Source organism: Neodiprion virginianus, chromosome 1 (assembly GCF_021901495.1).
Source record: "Neodiprion virginianus isolate iyNeoVirg1 chromosome 1, iyNeoVirg1.1, whole genome shotgun sequence".
In the NCBI taxonomy this organism is placed as follows: domain Eukaryota; kingdom Metazoa; phylum Arthropoda; class Insecta; order Hymenoptera; family Diprionidae; genus Neodiprion; species Neodiprion virginianus.
The window spans coordinates 15,820,142-15,838,324 of record NC_060877.1 but is presented as its reverse complement, the minus strand read 5'-3'; the positions used below and the strand labels follow the sequence as shown (position 1 = coordinate 15,838,324).

The window sequence follows — 18,183 nt, the reverse complement described above, 5'->3', positions numbered from 1 at the left end:
GTATAGGGTCGCGTATCGAGATCCGTGTTGCGGCAGGTCGTAGGTTTTTGAAACCAGTCTAGTTCTGGCGGTCGTGATAAGTAGTCACGTTTTGGGGAGTTTCGCGAAGTAATGGAGTCGCCCAAAAATCGCGAGGGAAATGGAAAGGGGGTTGTAAGGATGTAGAAGGTAAGCGCTGCTTCTATCCCCGCGATTGAATTTCGAGCATGATTACGAAAAGGCTTGCCGAGTAACGGATAGCCGTTTTGAATTTGCGTTGTAGAAAAGTACTCGAAATTCTTTTGCCGCTTCTTTTGCTTGATGACTGTAGCCTGAGTACGCGTGTTAGAGTAGAGTAAATTTTGAGTTCCTGAGAAAGTTGAGTAGAGTCACGGGTTTTAGTTGAGTCTCTCTCGTTTGTGAAATCAACTATAGCCGAATTTCGCTGTACCGGGTCAAGCCGCGTTATCGGGTTTTTCAGTGTCACCTCTCGAGTAGGTCGGGAAGTGCCGAATTGGAGTGCTCGGATTAGCGGGTAACGTTTTGGAGGATTTTGAGTAGATTTGATTTCGGATGCGTTGCGATTGCGTATAGTTTAGGTTACGTTTAGTTGCGCCTGCATTGAGTTCCGTACCCGTTCGTTAGGATAATGTAAATTGAGTTGTGTAACCTTGAGCTCGTGTTTAGTTGAAGTTAAATTTAGTGGTGCTTGCTCTTAGTTAAGTTGCCGTTTAGTTAATATAGTGTTTATTCGAGTTGAGGTGATGTATAGTCGAAATTGCCGTTGCGTTGAGCAGCGGTTGAGACGAGAAGTTTGAGTATTGAGTTTTAGTTGCGTTTGAAATATAGTAACGTTTGCGGATTCGTTTAGTTGAGATAAGTAGAAAATAAGCTTTAGGTAAGTTATGTTGTCACGTTTAGATTTAGGACAGCTCGCGGTAGCGTTAAAGCTCCGAGTCGGGTGAGATCTCAGGTGAGATTTAGAACGCCGTCTGTTCGGTAGCCCGACGGCGCACCGTCGAGTGATTAGTTTTAGTTTCGGTTTTGAGTGATTAATTCTAGTTTCGGTTTCGAGCAATAATCACCATGGAGAAAAAATGGCGAATTTGTCAATTCAGAATTGCGTATGAAGATTTTGAGATCGTTGAGTGACATTTTAGTTAGGGAGCCGCGAGCTCAGTAGAGTAAGAAATAGAGTAGGTTACGTGTAATTTTCTGTTTATTTTTAGAATCGCGATGAGCGCCTTTTGGATTATTTTTTTTTTGTTTTTGTATCACTGCTATTGGGAAATATGAGATTTTATTTTACTTATTTTGTTGAATAGCGTGTGTATTTCGAGTGTCTCTCTCTCTCTCTCTCTCCAAAAATTACTCCTCCTCTCTCCGCGGTACTGATCTATCGAGCATATGCCCGAGGTATAGCGCATTAATGATTTCGAGGCGTGTTAATCATGCCAGGCGCCCAACAAAACTTCGTGATATTGTTTTTAGATCCAGGGTACATCGTGGACGCGAAATTATTGTGCACGCGGTAAGTTCTCGGTTATTTTCTCCGAGTGACCGAGGAGCGGGAAAAATCCATGTCACAGTAGGTATAATAAACATGCGAAGCTGCCGCCATTTCTGACGTAGGTATAATAAAGATGCGAAGCTGCCACCATTTTATGTTAATGCCCTTCATACGCAGCTTGAAAGTACATAGAAACATGCAAACTACATTTGTATCTGCATCCATAGAATATACACTGAGATAAGAGTATTTTCTATTAACAAACTTATACCAGGATATGGCGGAGTGAATGTATAGTTATTATTATGAAATTTCAATTCAGCCAAATAATATTCATTACCGAGTTTTTTATTCAACTACTGACATATTTCTATCGAGCTTTATTTGAAATAACTAAATCTTATTTGGCTCCATGAAATTTTTCTTCTCCATTTTATTCTACTGCTTACTATTAATCAGTTGAAAATTTTGAGAAATCAATTTTTCAAATGAAATAAGTTCTACTGAGGTGACTTGAAGGTAAGATTTATTCATTCAATTAGTGCGATTATTAGAAACAAAGTTGTCTCTGGATTCTATCAATATTAGGGCGGTCAAAGTTTCCAATTCCTGCAACACTGCGGACGATACCACATAGACAGGAGAATACGAAAACCGATGCTGTCACAGGCCTACAGCGAAAAAAAATCTTTGTTTTGTATCGCAGCGAAGTCAAATAAGAGGGGCCGGAGACTGTGAGGATTGACGCCGTAGCCCTACGCCCAAAGTTTTTCTTGTCCATAGGGCCTCGACGTCATTCCTCGCCGTCTCAGGCAGTCGCGTCGTCTTTGACTCCGCTGCAATGCGAAACTAAGAATTTTCTTCTCTGTAAGGTTGTGACAACGTTGGTCTTTGTATTCTTATACGCCAATGTGGTACCATTCTCAGTATTGCAGGAATTGGAAACTCTGACCGCCCCGATATTGAAAGAATCCAAAGAACCTTGTTTCTAATAATTTCACTCAATGAATGGATAACTCTTACCTCCAAGTCGCTTAAGTGAAAGTTATTTTGTTTAAAAAATTAAATCCCTCAAAATTTTCAACCCTTGCTCATAATCAGGTTATTTCATTTAAATATTAGTTACTATCCCACCGTCTTGACTTGCTGCGCTACGGTAGAGCCGGCTAGTAAATATCAACCTGAAATTCAGGTGCGATTGCGGCTGCCAGCCTTACTAACCCTGTTCATGTTACATCCAGTCATATACAGGGTGAGTCAGTCAAAACGGCCAGAATGGGAGGAGCTCAGTTAACGGATCAGGCCGTAGCTCTTAGCCAATCTAGAGCGAGTCAATTGAAACACCGAGAATGGGAGGAGCTTTGTTGACGGATTGGGCCGTAGCCCACGTGTGATATCAAAGTAAAGTTTGCAGTCTGCGTACAGGTGTTCAGTGGTAATACGAAATAAAGTCACGATATGACAACAAGTGAGGCAATAAACTCTTATTATGATCCCTCATTTGTTGTCATATCGTGACTTTATTTCGTATTACCACTGAATACCTGTAGGCAGACTGCGGACTTTACTTTGATATCAACACGCGGGCTACGGCCTAATCCATCAACAAAGCTCCTCCCATTCTCGGTGTTTCAATTGACTCGCTCCAGATTGGCTAAGAGGTACGGCCTTATCCGTTTACTTAGCTCCTCCCATTCTGGCCGTTTTACCTGACTCACCCTGTATACAAATTCATCCCAATCTTCTGTGTCTTTTGAATACCGCTGTATGGTTTTCTTGACTGACTCGATCGAGTTTGTTAGGGAGTTAGATTTCATACTTCTAGTATTAATAGAGATGACATTTGTTGTTAAATAGTAGAATACATCTTATGGGGATAAACGTCAGTGACTCTGAATTTACGAAAATGAACCTAGTATACTGATTAAAAATTTTAGTCGATAGAAGTAAATTGATTTAGGTTTGAAAAATCTTGAACAGGCTTGAATTAATGAAGCTGAAACTAGCAGCTAGAGTTAGCAGTCAAATGTGCTAAACTTCGTACAGATTTATTCACGAAACTTCTATAAAAGTATTGGCTTTGTATTGAATTTCGTACATTTTTTATTCTTGTATGCCATTGTCTCAATTTCATGAATTTCAGCACGTTTGGTTGTAAACTTTGGCTGCCAGCTCCAGATTCATCTCAATATAGGTAGGGTCTGTTGAACCCTGATATAAATCTTCAAGGTTAAAATTACAGCCTATTGATATTTTTTTTTTGTTGCATTCCTGATTGCAGATAACATGATTGATATAGATATATGGTGGGATCTAACACCAGATCTTATAGCTGCTTCAATCAAACCTATTGGCCACCGAATGAAATTCATACGGCTCCTATCGGAGGAAGCAAATACAGTAAGCTATAACGTTCATAGAATACGGAACTGTATGTAAATGATAATATGTTATTGCTTGAAGTGAGAAAAAGCAACTCATTTTTTTTTGTCATTAGAATTTCACGTGTTTATAAATTGACAATCACCGTCACTTGCAGGTTACCATAGATGATAATCATAATGCTTCGTGTAATGGATCTACGAAAATTATTTTAGACCTAGACCTGATAGATCAATCAATTTTTGATACTTTAATTTACGAGTTTAAAGAAGAAAATGTTGAAAATGGGAAAGATAATATCAAAGAGGCAATCCAGCAACCTTTGAAATCACAAAAAGGTGTTTCAGACCCAGATTCCCCCGCATCGGTTGCAGGGTGTAGTAAAGCTCTTACAAAATTGCCAACCCCACAGCCCTTAAAGCGCCAAAATTGTTCTTCAGGACCAGATTTACTTGAAAAGATCTCAGGATGCAAACCTCTTACGAAATCGGTAATCTCTGTCTCTATTTATATTTCAAGCACTCAACTTGATTAATACAATAGTTCATTCCGATAAATCGTATCTAAACATCAGGACAGAATAACTAAGGTCACATTTATTTACTCGTGTGATTCACCCATCTCAGAAACGAATTAATGAAGTCGTCGCAGAAACATTGTAGTTTGTTAATGCTGCATCATAATGATTTTTATCCTGGCTACTGAGATTATATTAGCAAATGTATTTTTTTGTCACTTCTGTCTCTAGCAAGCTTTGATAAAACATTACGTTGTATTTGCTCTGTAGTTGTTGATCGATGTTTGTCTATAATATATGTCTAATCAGTCCTTCTGTCTGTGAACTATTCATAAAGCAGTACTTCTGTTTACAGTGGTTAGAATACATCTTGAATCAATATCCTGACGGAAAACAGGTTTTAGCTGTTTTCAAAAGAGATAACGGATTGTCGTCAAAGTCTACTCGTGAGAAGTTAGCCAATGTAAATGTCAATCAATTGATTTCTGATTATGGAACGGTTAAAAATGATCAATTCAAATCAATTCGATCAAGTTGCAAGCTCAATTGAAGAATTATTCCCGTCAGAGTACTCGGTAGGTAACTTGTATAGAATAATCGTGAATATTTTCCTGTATTGACATCATCAATCCATCCAAATTTCTATTCGTTGAAATAGATTCTTTTTATGATTTTGACAAGGATTTTTCACTTTAGTATTTCCGTTTACTTCTCTCTTTTTTTTACAATATTCTGTTGTGACTAATAGCTCTTTCATTGGATTAACAGGAAATTTACTACATAGCTCCATTTACCGAAACTGCAGCTCAGCATTTTTCCAAAGGCAAGCTACCTTACAGATACAGAAATGTCCGACAATTATGAGACAGAATGGTATGTCAAGTCCCAAAAAAAAACGAACTTTGAAGCTGGCTACTCCAGATTTATCAGATTGTAAGTTTTGTCAACCCCCAAACAGTTATAAATATGTCCTTACGCACACATTATGAAATTGTAATTCATTCATTTTATTAGTAATACCGGAACAGACATTTATTGAGTCGAAAGCCTGCGAATTACTGACAATAAAGTCAACAATCAATTCTTTTATTTACTAGTGATTTACGGTCAAACTAACAATGCTACGTAATGTTAGTAGAAAACTTGTCTTGTAGAGGACAACACGGCGCATAACTTTTGTGAAAAAAACATTTTACTCTTGAACCTAAAGAGAACGAAAAAATGTCTCACACGACGTAAAGTTTCGTCGATTTAGATTGATTTCATACTTTTATCGAAATCTGTTTGTCAAGAAACATCCACGGCGGTGCCGAAAAACGATGCAGATGAGCTGATTCGGAGATACACCGAAAAATTCTCCGGGCGGTACATTTTGACCAGTCCCCCCCCCCCCCCCCCCCTTAACTTCTACAATACATTCGTGAACTACGCTAGTTTACTATCATGTAAATTATTGAATACATACGCATGAGCAAGGTTATTTTTTTCACATGGATCTTCATGAATCCGGAAAAGGCACGGAGCTTGAAGTGGACTGCAGACTGGTAAGGTGACGTTCTTAGGAGTGCAGCTTACAGATGCTTTTTCACGAATGTCACGAGCCTTTTGTGCAATTATAACAAAACCCACACTTGCGACAGCTTGACCAGCTGGACTTCCGATGACCGCCTCAATATTATAAGCATCCCCTCTACCTGAAGGTCCATACCAATCGTCCCAGACGCCATTGTAAGTACTTCCTGCACAAAAGACTTATATCAGTAAATGTAGGTATGACAGTGAAATAATTTAAAAATTTTAGCCACTGCCAAACGTCGCATATCAGTTGAAAACGACCCCATTTGCGCGCACAATGCTCGAATTTCGTGATCTCTCTAACGAGAAAAAGTAGAAAAATGTTAAAAGACGAAAATTAAAGCTAGAAACCTAAGCGTGAATTTAAGACATTGAGGTGCATATCAAATCCGATTATAAATTTATACATACATAAAAAAGTGTAAGAAATGCTGACTAACATGTATACGAAATTCTGTAAATTCAACCATAGGGTATTTGCAAATTACAAACTGAATTTGTTACAAATATCAAAGGATCTGATGGGAACAGACATAGTATGGTAGGCCATCTACTATTGACGTATTTCATCGGGTGACTAGGACCGACATATCTCAATCGACTCTACAAGATATGTATAAGACTTCGTTTACACGACTATTGCGTCTATCGAAATTCATCCGATCTAACAATAAGAGGACGACGAAATACGTCAATTCTAGAATGCCCGCAGAAATGCGTTTGTTGTCATGGGTCGGTCGATATATGATGTGTAACAATAATCAATAAACTGATAAATATAATACATTCTTAAATCGTGAATAAAATAAATCATCAATAAAATAATAAATTATTCACTTCACTAAATTCTTGAAAAAAAGATTAGAATCACCTTCACAGTATACTAGCAGTCCGTTGGTCTGCTAATACGTTCGAGTTCTTTTTTTGGCTAAATTATTAAACATAGCCATATGCTCTCGTTCACTCTTTCGTAGAACTTATCAAAACCTAAAAAACTTTCCAACATAACTTTTCGTTATCTTTCAAAGTTTTGTCAGCGTTTGCATAAGTGTACAATCTCATTGCGACTTGGTTTCCAAATATTGTTATATTTTCAAAACTATTCATCTGGTTGTAACAAAATGTCGCAATAAATCTGGCTAGGAGTTAGGCATCAAGAAGTTAAAGTCATGGCTGGTGAAGCATGCAAGGATCTCGTCGGCGCGATGAGAGACGCTCACGATTTGATGAGCACCCTGTCTCCAGGGCAAGAGCGCAACAGAACGACCGATCATTGGATCAACGTTAGACGAGAAAATATGAAATTTTTAGGTGACATTTCCATGCGTCCAATAATAAACATGATTTCGAAATACCAGATTCAGCACGCAGTCGAGCTCTTGCAGTCTTGGATGGAGAAATTCCGGGAACACCTCATTACCGGAGGTGATGTCAACATTCCTGCGGTGGGTAATAATCGCGCTCAATCGATTAACGCAGACGGCGCTTTCACCAGCTGGCACCGAATCTGTTCTGGTGAGGCAAACCTAACTTGCCTCTTCCTAGAGTTTTAAAGACATCAGTCGAGCTTGCTCTAGCTTTAAATACGCGCGCCGAACAGCCATGACAGGCAAATACTCATGTAGCCGAGCTATTGTTACGCCAGTTTGTGTTCAAGGCGCGGCTGGGTGAGGATACTTCGTGCTACACTGTCGTAGGACGCAACAGGTGTTTTATTGTAAAAGAAAGTGAAGAGAAGCTAAAGAGTGAGTGAGTGGGAGTTTGAAGATCAGCGAGAAAGAAAATAAACAAGGTACGCTATTAATTTACATTCTGTTTAATTTCTACCAAGTCCACCACGATCCTCTTCCCAAAAGAAATTTGCTTAACTTCGATTGCCGGGAGCCTCGAACGATCATTACGACCCGGTGCCGATATACACCGTGAGCTAGCTGATCACGTGGCCAAGGCTAGGTGGCAAAATAGAAAATAGTCTTTCTGCCGCCCAATAATACGATTATACGTAGTGATAATTCGTTTAATTCATTGGGATAGATAGGCGGCCATTTGTCTGGATTACGATCTCATTTACATTATATTTTGTATCAATCACAAATCTGAGAAACCTTGATATGGAGCCATTTTGTTTGTGCTTAGGATGCGGAAATCAAGCGATTTGAGACAGCCATACAAACTGATGGGAGAATTGAGGCGAATGGTATTTTATCATCCATATTCGAAAATACGAAGAATAGTGTTGTTACTTCCGTGAAAGGGGTTTACTCCCGAGCGGTAGAAATAAACAGGTTCGGCTTCGCTCTTACGTACTAGGACAACCGGAAGTTAGGATGAAGGTTGAATAACCTCGGGTATGTTTGATATATAGATTATATGTTTATTGCGTAGAAGTTGAGTTAGCGGTAGGAAGGAAGTGTGCTATGCGAAAGATATATAAGAGGTCTAGATGAGACGTTGTTGAGAGTTAAAACCTATTTTAAATCTCCCAAGTGTCCTCAGAAACAAACCGCACGGGTGCAGGAAAGGTGTGAGGATGCTAAAGGAAGGGAATAGAATTAGCTGAGTAAAGGCGATAGTGAGTGGCATGAGTCTAGGTAGAGATAAGAGGACAGCGCAAAGACCGTGATATTAATATAAGAACTGTGGGAGAGTTAACGAGTAGGAAAAATAGATAGAGGTAGTACGCCGGACGTAACAGTGTGAAAATGGTGAAAATAGTACAGTCCACCACGCGGAACAATATTAGCTTACCAACCACCGATTCTAACCCCAGTGACTTGGTCCAGTCAGTAGGGATAAGAAAGAAAAGACACACCCTACAAAAGGTAGTGTAGTTATAATTTTGGAATATGTCGTTGAAGTTTGTACTCGGATGAAAAATCCAGTTTGTGACCTCGAGGAATGGTCGCCCTGGCCGCGATCTTGGATGAAAGGTGCTAAAATCTGTTTTTTCCAACATAATACCTCAACGGTTGATCCTACGACTAAAAACGTTCAATACAAACTTAAAGATAATAAAATTTCAAACAATTATTGTTGTGAACTTTTTTTTGTAAGTCTCACATGTATCGAATTATAGCAGGGAAAGATGGAAATTTGTTTACAAAATAGTTAAATCAGTTTTTTCGTGGTAAATTTCGAAAAAACAAATAACATTATATTATTTTTACTGCTTTTTCACACTGAAATAAAATTATATGGCAAAATGTATTCCAAATTGAAATGGTTTTTGTTGCTAGATATAAATGTTTTGCCGTGTCGTGACTTTGTACAGAATATTATTGGTATTCAGCATAAACGTTTCAATTCTCGTTCGGTGGGTTCTGTACAAATGTTTTCAAAAGCAGGTATAAACCGTCCCTCGTCTTACGTTGTTCCTTTTATGACGCTCGAAACGAACGTCCTTTTCTCCCCTCCCTATATCGAAAAAGGGGCATGGCAGCAAACTATGCGCCCGAGGTCCTAGCTCAACTGAGACAGGGTCAGCGAACCAGTGCTATTTCTCCATTACCAATGACAAAGTCACCAGCACCCGAGACCTCATTGAATTTCATTTCATGCAAATGCAAAAAAGGATGCGGTGGAGCATGTGACTGCAGGAAAGCTTAGTTGAAGTGCTCTATTGTGTGCGGATTTTGTAATGAATTATGCAAGAATGCACCAGAAGTTATTATCGAGAGTAAGGTCGAAAATGACACAATATCAATGGAAGCCCAATTTTTTCTGGGCACAGACAACGATCGTTAAACTCGAGTTAAAAGATGACATTGAGGACGAAAACTATAACGAAGACATTAACATCAACCAACCCGGGTAGTCAAAAATGAGGAAAAAATTATATTGTTACAAAGAGTGAAATCACCCGTTTTGCCCCCTTTTAATGAACTAGCAGTCATCATAGATAAAAGACGTTTATAGACCTCTTATGTCTCTGAAAAGAATAAGGTTGCTGCGTCAACCAACATTATTGTAAAATCAGTCTTGTTTCAGACTTAAAACCAGAAACACGTACCCTGCAATTGAAGCTTTTTCTCAGCATTTTATTTACGCTTTTGATTCTGGCTCGATAATTAAACTCACGAATCCATATTCATTTTCGTAACGTCTGAAAACGTTACACTAGTGTCAGAAGTGGAATAAAGAGTTTTAATCGAGTCAATTCAGTGCGTGAAATATTATTAACCATGAGCAATAGTCGTTTGACACGCTCTCGTCGAAAGGAAAGTGCCGGAGAAGACCTTCCATCACGGAAAATCCGCGGGTTCCCGAGACAATTTCTTCACCTTCAAAGGACCCTTTTCCCGTAACTTCGGTGTTCTCGATCACACAGATCGATCTACTAAGGCTTATGAATCAGCAACAAGAAGCCGTCGAACGACATCAACGGCAGCTTGTAAGATCAATTCATATTATTTTTACTTTTATTTAACATATGAGGCACATATTTTCACACACAGTCACATACAGATACACACACACACTCATTCCAATTTATACATCGTTTTCTGATTTGTCTCGGAGTTCGGTGAGATTTTTGAATAAACAAATATTCAAATTTTGACTTGTCTATGATGCTCGTTTTTTCCCACGTTGGCTCCTGCCCTGGGACTGGAATCCGGAACCGAAGTTGATGATTTCAATATTTTCTCCACGTTAAATCTTGTTTTAATTACTGGCCAGTTTCCGTTGAGTAGGTTATAGAGAGATGAGCGGATGACCGGTCCCTTCGACGTCCCAGAGCCAAGAGACCGAGCTCACGAAAGCGAACTCGGTAGTGTGATCGGAGGGGGGGAAATGAGAAATCGAGAATCGATTAATTCTTCGATTATAGAATTCGATTTTCAACCGCGGATAAATTCAAAATTTGGATTTATCACTTTACAAGCTTCTGGATGCAGCTAACCAGCAACAACAACAACTTCTCCAGCTGCTTCTGGTCAAACAGGAACAGCGAAAACAAGAACTGTCCAATCAGCAAGAACAGCGGAGATTGGATCGTGAGGCTCAGGAACGTTCGGAGACCAGTCTACACGACCTGTTCCAGACAACTGTAGCGGCTCTTCAGACGGTACATCAGGTGAACGGCTCTGGAGAACTGGCCGTCACCCCGCGAGGTTCCGGAGCTGCTACTCCTCTCCCTTCTCCTATTCCCTCTCCAGCTGTTGGGGAGGTCCAATACCCAGGACGATCCCAAGAAGCTAATAATTCAAGGTCTGTGCCTTTTATTAGAGAAGTGGACGAATCCACAAACCGTGGAACAAGAGTAGATAACGAGGTGATCTTTTCCAAGCCTCTGTTTCATGTTCAGCCTCGCTTTTCTCATCTTAGTCAATTGAATAATTCAAGATAACTAGGGGTTGCTTCTCAAATTTATGAGAAACCCATTTGCTTTTTGAAACCGCCTATGTTCGATGGAAAAGTCTCATGGGCTGAGTACGAGAAACAATTTAATACAATACCAAAGCATGATCAGTGGGACTCCATCATGAAGGCCTACAGCCTTGCCTCTTCTTTGCGAACTCCCGCGTTGAACGTTTTAATAGCATTATCAGAGGAAGAAATTTCAGACTATGACAAACTTAGCTCTGCCCTCAAATCAAGATATGGCAATGACCATTCAACAAAACTTTATGCAGCACAATTACAAACGAGGAGACAAGGACGTGACGAGGACCTCGCGTCTCTTAGTCAGGATATAGAACGACTATCTCGAGTAGCATTATCAGACCATGAACTGTCTAGGAATTTATTAGCAACATAGGCTTCTCTGAATGCAATTACTGACCCGTAAATTAAAATGGCCGTTAGGACTTTGGGTCTCACTTCCCTACGGGAGGCAACGGCTAAGGCTCTCGAGGTGGAGGCCATGCGTAAGCAATGTTTTATGTCAAATGAATTTCGCCAAATCGAGGTGTCAAAAGTCACCTCAGAAAGACGGGATTTTGAGCGCTCGGAGAAGACCAAGCCTCGGAATTATAGAAATGAAAAAATTAATAATAATTTTAAACAAGGAAATCGTGGTTCTTTTCAAGATCAGAATGACAGACGCGAAATTAAAAGCGTAGTTGCATCTGAACAAACTGTATTGTGTTGCTTATTTTGTTAAAAAATTGGTCATGACGCCAATCATTGTTTTCTAATTAAAAAAATTAGTGGAGAACCGATGCAGAGTTCGAATCCAAACTCTTATAACTGGCGTAAGAAAGATATAGAAAAAGGGGAAGCAAATCCTCAGTCGAGTTCTTCAACAGGAACTCGTCCAAAGAACTAATTCCAGATGATTTGTCGGGGCGAAAATCATCGCAGATTGTTAAGAGTGGAAGCCCTCTTAGAAAACAGTTTTTAATTAAAAGTCTACGACAGTCTTGTCTTTACGCGCGCGGTACTGTAAATGGCGTCGATTGTCTATGGGTAATAGACACCGGCGCGGAAGTAACCGTAGTTCGATCGGATCTCTTTAAATCTGATGACCAGATTGTTCCCTCTTTATCTCTGCGGACAGCCACTGGAGAGACGACCCCGGTTTTGAGACAGGTTACTGACCAAATTAACCTTTTTGGGTGTATCGACTCTCCACATAAGGTTTTTATAGCAGATATAGAGAATGAAGGTATTTTGGGAAGAGACTTTCTTACAGCTCATAACTGTGTTATCTCGACTAAGAGAAATTCACTAGCTTCAAACAATCGCGAAATAACTCTTTGTACCAATGGAAATGAAATTTGAAAATATGTAAATTTGAACAACTGGTGAATTTGAAAAATTAACGACGGAGCCAGGAATCGAACCTGGTATCTAGAGATGCTTTACCGGAGACTTACTCCACTAGACCACCTAGCCGCCCTGACTCTGTTGTCGTGAAATGAAATTTATTGGACTCCTTCTAGAATTCGGGAAATAGAACTCTCAGAAGATGATTTTCAACAACATTTCCCTTCACATTTACAGAGCCTTGTGGAGAAATCTTCGATTTCGTTAAATCTAGCTCAGATAGAATCGTTTAAATCTCTTCTGCTACAATTTATAGATTCTTTCGCCAAAGATAGTGGTCATAAGGGCCGATGTACTTTTGTCAAGCACAAGATCGACGTCGGAGAGAGTTCACTACTAAAACAAGCTCCTCGAAGACTCGCTCTCAACGCCCGAAAAGAGGTGAAGAAGCTTGTGGAGGACATGCTAGTGAACGATGTGATTAAACCATCGTCTAGTCCCTGGGCCGCACCAATCGTCCTTGTTAACAAAGAGGACGGATCCAAACGATTTTGTATCGATTACAGGAAGCTGAACGATATAACGAAGAAAGATTCTTAACCTCTACCCAGAATCGACGAGACACTGGACATGATAGCTGGTGCAACTTGGTTCAGCACCATAGATCTTCAGAGCGGATACTGGCAGGTCGAAATGGATCCTCTAGATAAAGAAAAAACAGCTTTTGTGACGGGTTTAGGAGGATTATGGCAGTTCAAGGTTATGCCGTTTGGTTTGAGTAATGCCCCGGCTACCTTTGAACGAATGATGGAGGCTGTTCTCCATGGGCTCACTGGCAAAATATGCCTCGTCTATTTAGACGATATGATCGTTTTTAGCAAGAACTTTGAAGAAGAAGTTCAAAATCGCAGACAAGTTTTCACTAGGTTGAAGTAAGCAGGCCTGAAAATGAGCCCGAAAAAATGCCATCTGTTCCAGAAAGAAGTAGGCTTCCTCGGACATATCGTCTTGGCACAAGGTGTGAAGACCGACCCATCCAAAATCAAGAAGGTTTCTTCTTGGCCGACATCTAAGAGTAAAGAACAAATTCAAAGCTTTTTTCGGCCTTTGTACGTATTACAGAAGATTTGTAAAAGGTTTCGCTAGTATAGCTAAACCTCTCCATCACTTGACCGGAATCAAGATTCCTTTTGACTGGACCCCGGAATGCGAAGAAGCTTTCAAGAAATTAGAAGAAAATCTTATTTCTTCGCCGATTTCAGCTTATCCAGAGGTCGAACTTCCTTTTATTTTAGATACGGATGCCTCTCTTTCAGGAATAGGCGGGGTTCTGTCACAAATTCAGGGAGGTCAGGAGAGAGTGATAAGCTATTTCAGCAGAGTTTTGAGTAAAACTGAGAGGAATTATTGTGTCACTCGTAGAGAACTTCTAGCTGTTGTTAAGACCGTAGTACATTTTCACCATTTTGTACGGTAGGAGATTTTTGATACGTACAGATCATGCTTCTCTCAGGTGGCAACTTTCGTTCAAATCTCCCGAAGGTTAGGTAGATAGATGGTTAGAAAGGCTCGGTCAGTACGATTTTGACATTTGTCATCGAGCAGGAATTCATCATGAAAACGCCGATGCTCTCTCTCGAAGAGCCTGCGAGAAAATGCCAGAGTGTAAACAGTGTGCACGATTAGAGAAAAACCGTGACCTCTCTCTTATAATACGGAAGATTTCTTTCGAAAATAACCAGGAGGAATGGAGAAAATCGCAACAAGAGGACGACACTTTGACTCAAGTGAAGTCTTGAAAAGAAGCGGAAACTCGCGCGGACTGGCAGGATATATCTTTAGCCGAGCCAGATTTGAAAATTTATTGGGCTCAATGGGACTCTATCCTTTCAATTGATGGAATTTTATACCGAAAATGGGAATCTGCAGACTTGAAAGAAATCAGGTGGCAACTTTTGGTTCCCAGGACACGAGTTCCGGAGATTCTTGCTCTTTATCATGATTCTCCTGCAGGCGGACACTTCGCTTCAAATAAAACTCTGGGCAGAATTCGCAACTTCTACTTTTGGCCCCGTTGCCGGATGGACGTTGAAGATTGGTGTCGAAGATGTCGAATCTGCACGGCAAAGAAAGGACCTCGAGCGGAGGGACAAAGCTCTCTTCAAATTTACAACGTGGGAGCTCCATTTGAAAGGATAGCGATGGACATTCTCGGACCTCTCCCGATAACCCATTCTGGAAATAAATATGCTCTGGTTATTGCTGATTATTTTACTAAGTAGCCTGAAGTGGTTCCTCTCGCTGATCAAGAAGCCTTCACTGTAGCACAAGCATTCGTTAAAGAGTTTATTTGTAGACAGGGAGTTCCTCCAGAACTTCATACTGATCAAGGCCGAAATTTTGAGTCAACCATAATGAAAGAGGTAACTCAGATTTTAGGGGTTAGAAAAACTCGTACGACTCCTTTGCATCCGCAATCTGACGGTATGATAGAGCGTCTGAATCGAACCTTGCTATAGTATTTGTCGTCCTTCGTAGAGCAGAATCAGAGAGACTGAGACTCCTGGATCCCTTTCTTCCTCTTATTTTACAGATCTGCGATTCATGAGACGACGAAGCAGACGCCAGCCCTCATGCTTACTGGAAGAAATCTTCGACTTCCGTCAGATTGAGAGAAAAGCCCTGTTCCTGTGCAAAGACAGCATCAAACAGATTATGCCTTTTTATTACAACAACGTAATACGTTGTTGTAATACGTTGACGACTGTGATCGACTTGACCTTCTTTACAGTCGGTCATCGATTGGGATAAGAATTACGTCTCTTAAGCTGGAATAACCACTTCATCAAAATCAAAAATGACCTATATGGGTATTTAGTGCTCTTTAGTTGCTAATTTGTTCCCCAAATTTTGATTTTGTTGCTCCAGTGATTTCGCTGAAATTGAGGGCGATGTCAAGTTTAAAAAAAGTTGGCAAAGCCAAGCAAACGGATGACGGAATATTAACGAAAAATTATGAGAATTGATTGCTAATTAGTTGCTCAAACAATACGCTCATTTCAAACTGAAAGAATCAACCCCTGCTCCGGAAACCACCCCCAAGTCGTCACGTACAAACAATACGCTTGAAATGTAATTGAATGTACTGTACAATTTGTTTTCAACTAATATATCACTGAATCACGTGAATTTGTCGTATCACCGATTTTGTTGCTCAACCCCCAACGACCGAAACTCACCCCCATGCCAACGACGCTACACAGAAATGACAGAACGCGCGGATATAACAATTCGCTAAAAATTGATTTCAGATCCGCGAATTAGTTGCTCTCGATGTACCGTATCACCGATTTTGTTGCTCAACCCCCAACACCCGAAACTCACCCCCATGCCAACGACGCTACACAGAAATGACAGAACGCGCGGATATCAAAATTCGTTGAAAATTGATTTCAGATCCGCGAATTAGTTGCTCTCGATGTACCGTATCACCGATTTTGTTGCTCAACCCCCAACACCCGAAACTCACCCCCATGCCAACGACGCTACACAGAAATGACAGAACGCGCGGATATAAAAATTCGTTTAAAATTGATTTCAGATCCGCAAATCAGTTGCTCTCGATATACCGTATCACCGATTTTGTTGCTCAACCCCCAACACCCGAAACTCACCCCCATGCCAACGACGCTGCACAGAAATGACAGAACGCGCGGATATAACAATTCGCTAAAAATTGATTTCAGATCCGCGAATTGGTTGCTCTCGATGTACCGTATCACCGATTTTGTTGCTCAACCCCCAACACCCGAAACTCACCCCCATGACAACGACGCTACACAGAAATGACAGAACGCGCGGATATAAAAATTCGTTGAAAATTGATTTCAGATCCGCGAATTAGTTGCTTTCGATGTACCGTATCACCGATTTTGTTGCTCAACCCCCAACACCCGAAACTCACCCCCATGCCAACGACGCTACACAGAAATGACAGAATGCGCGGATATAAAAATTCGTAGAAAATTGATTTCAGATCCGCGAATTAGTTGCTCTCGATGTACCGTATCACCGATTTTGTTGCTTAACCCCCAACACCCGAAACTCACCCCCATGCCAACGGCGCTACACAGAAATGACAGAACGCGCGGATATAAAAATTAGTTGAAAATTGATTTCAGATCCGCGAATTGGTTGCTCTCGATGTACCGTATCACCGATTTTGTTGCTCAACCCCCAACACCCGAAACTCACCCCCATGCCAACGACGCTACACGGAAATGACAGAACGCGCGGATATAAAAATTTGTTGAAAATTGATTTCAGATCCGCGAATTGGTTGCTCTCGATGTACCATATCACCGATTTTGTTGCTCAACCCCCAACACCCGAAACTCACCCCCATGAAAACGACGCTACACAGAAATGACAGAACGCGCGGATATAAAAATTCGTTGAAAATTGATTTCAGATCCGCGAATTGGTTGCTCTCGATGTACCGTATCACTGATTTTGTTGCTCAACCCCCAACACCCGAAACTCACCCCCATGCCAACGACGCTACACGGAAATGACAGAACGCGCGGATATAAAAATTTGTTGAAAATTGATTTCAGATCCGCGAATTGGTTGCTCTCGATATACCGTATCACCGATTTTGTTGCTCAACCCCCAACACCCGAAACTCACCCCCATGCCAACGACGCTGCACAGAAATGACAGAACGCGCGGATATAACAATTCGCTAAAAATTGATTTCAGATCCGCGAATTGGTTGCTCTCGATGTACCGTATCACCGATTTTGTTGCTCAACCCCCAACACCCGAAACTCACCCCCATGCCAACGACGCTACACGGAAATGACAGAACGCGCGGATATAAAAATTTGTTGAAAATTGATTTCAGATCCGCGAATTGGTTGCTCTCGATGTACCGTATCACCGATTTTGTTGCTCAACCCCCAACACCCGAAACTCACCCCCATGACAACGACGCTACACAGAAATGACAGAACGCGCGGATATAAAAATTCGTTGAAAATTGATTTCAGATCCGCGAATTAGTTGCTCTCGATGTACCGTATCACCGATTTTGTTGCTCAACCCCCAACACCCGAAACTCACCCCCATGCCAACGACGCTACACAGAAATGACAGAATGCGCGGATATAAAAATTCGTAGAAAATTGATTTCAGATCCGCGAATTAGTTGCTCTCGATGTACCGTATCACCGATTTTGTTGCTTAACCCCCAACACCCGAAACTCACCCCCATGCCAACGACGCTACACAGAAATGACAGAACGCGCGGATATAAAAATTTGTAGAAAATTGATTTCAGATCCGCGAATTACTTTCTCTCGATGTACCGTATCACCGATTTTGTTGCTCAACTCCCAACACCCGAAACTCACCCCCATGCCAACGACGCTACACAGAAATGACAGATCGCGCGGATATAAAAATTCGTTGAAAATTGATTTCAGATCCGCGAATTAGTTGCTCTGGATTT

The 18,183-nt window shown here is 40.8% G+C and overlaps 1 protein-coding gene across 2 annotated transcripts in view; it reads right to left on the bottom strand.

The window, feature by feature from the left end:
- The window catches only part of LOC124310541 (arylsulfatase J), an 876,378-nt gene that overhangs the window by 196,139 nt on the left and 662,056 nt on the right, over positions 1-18,183 (bottom strand). For both annotated transcript variants that reach the window (XM_046774594.1, XM_046774595.1), the window contains one exon: positions 5,854-6,127. In XM_046774594.1, coding sequence (XP_046630550.1) covers positions 5,854-6,127 — 274 coding nt within the window. The remainder of the gene's footprint in view (positions 1-5,853; positions 6,128-18,183) is intronic.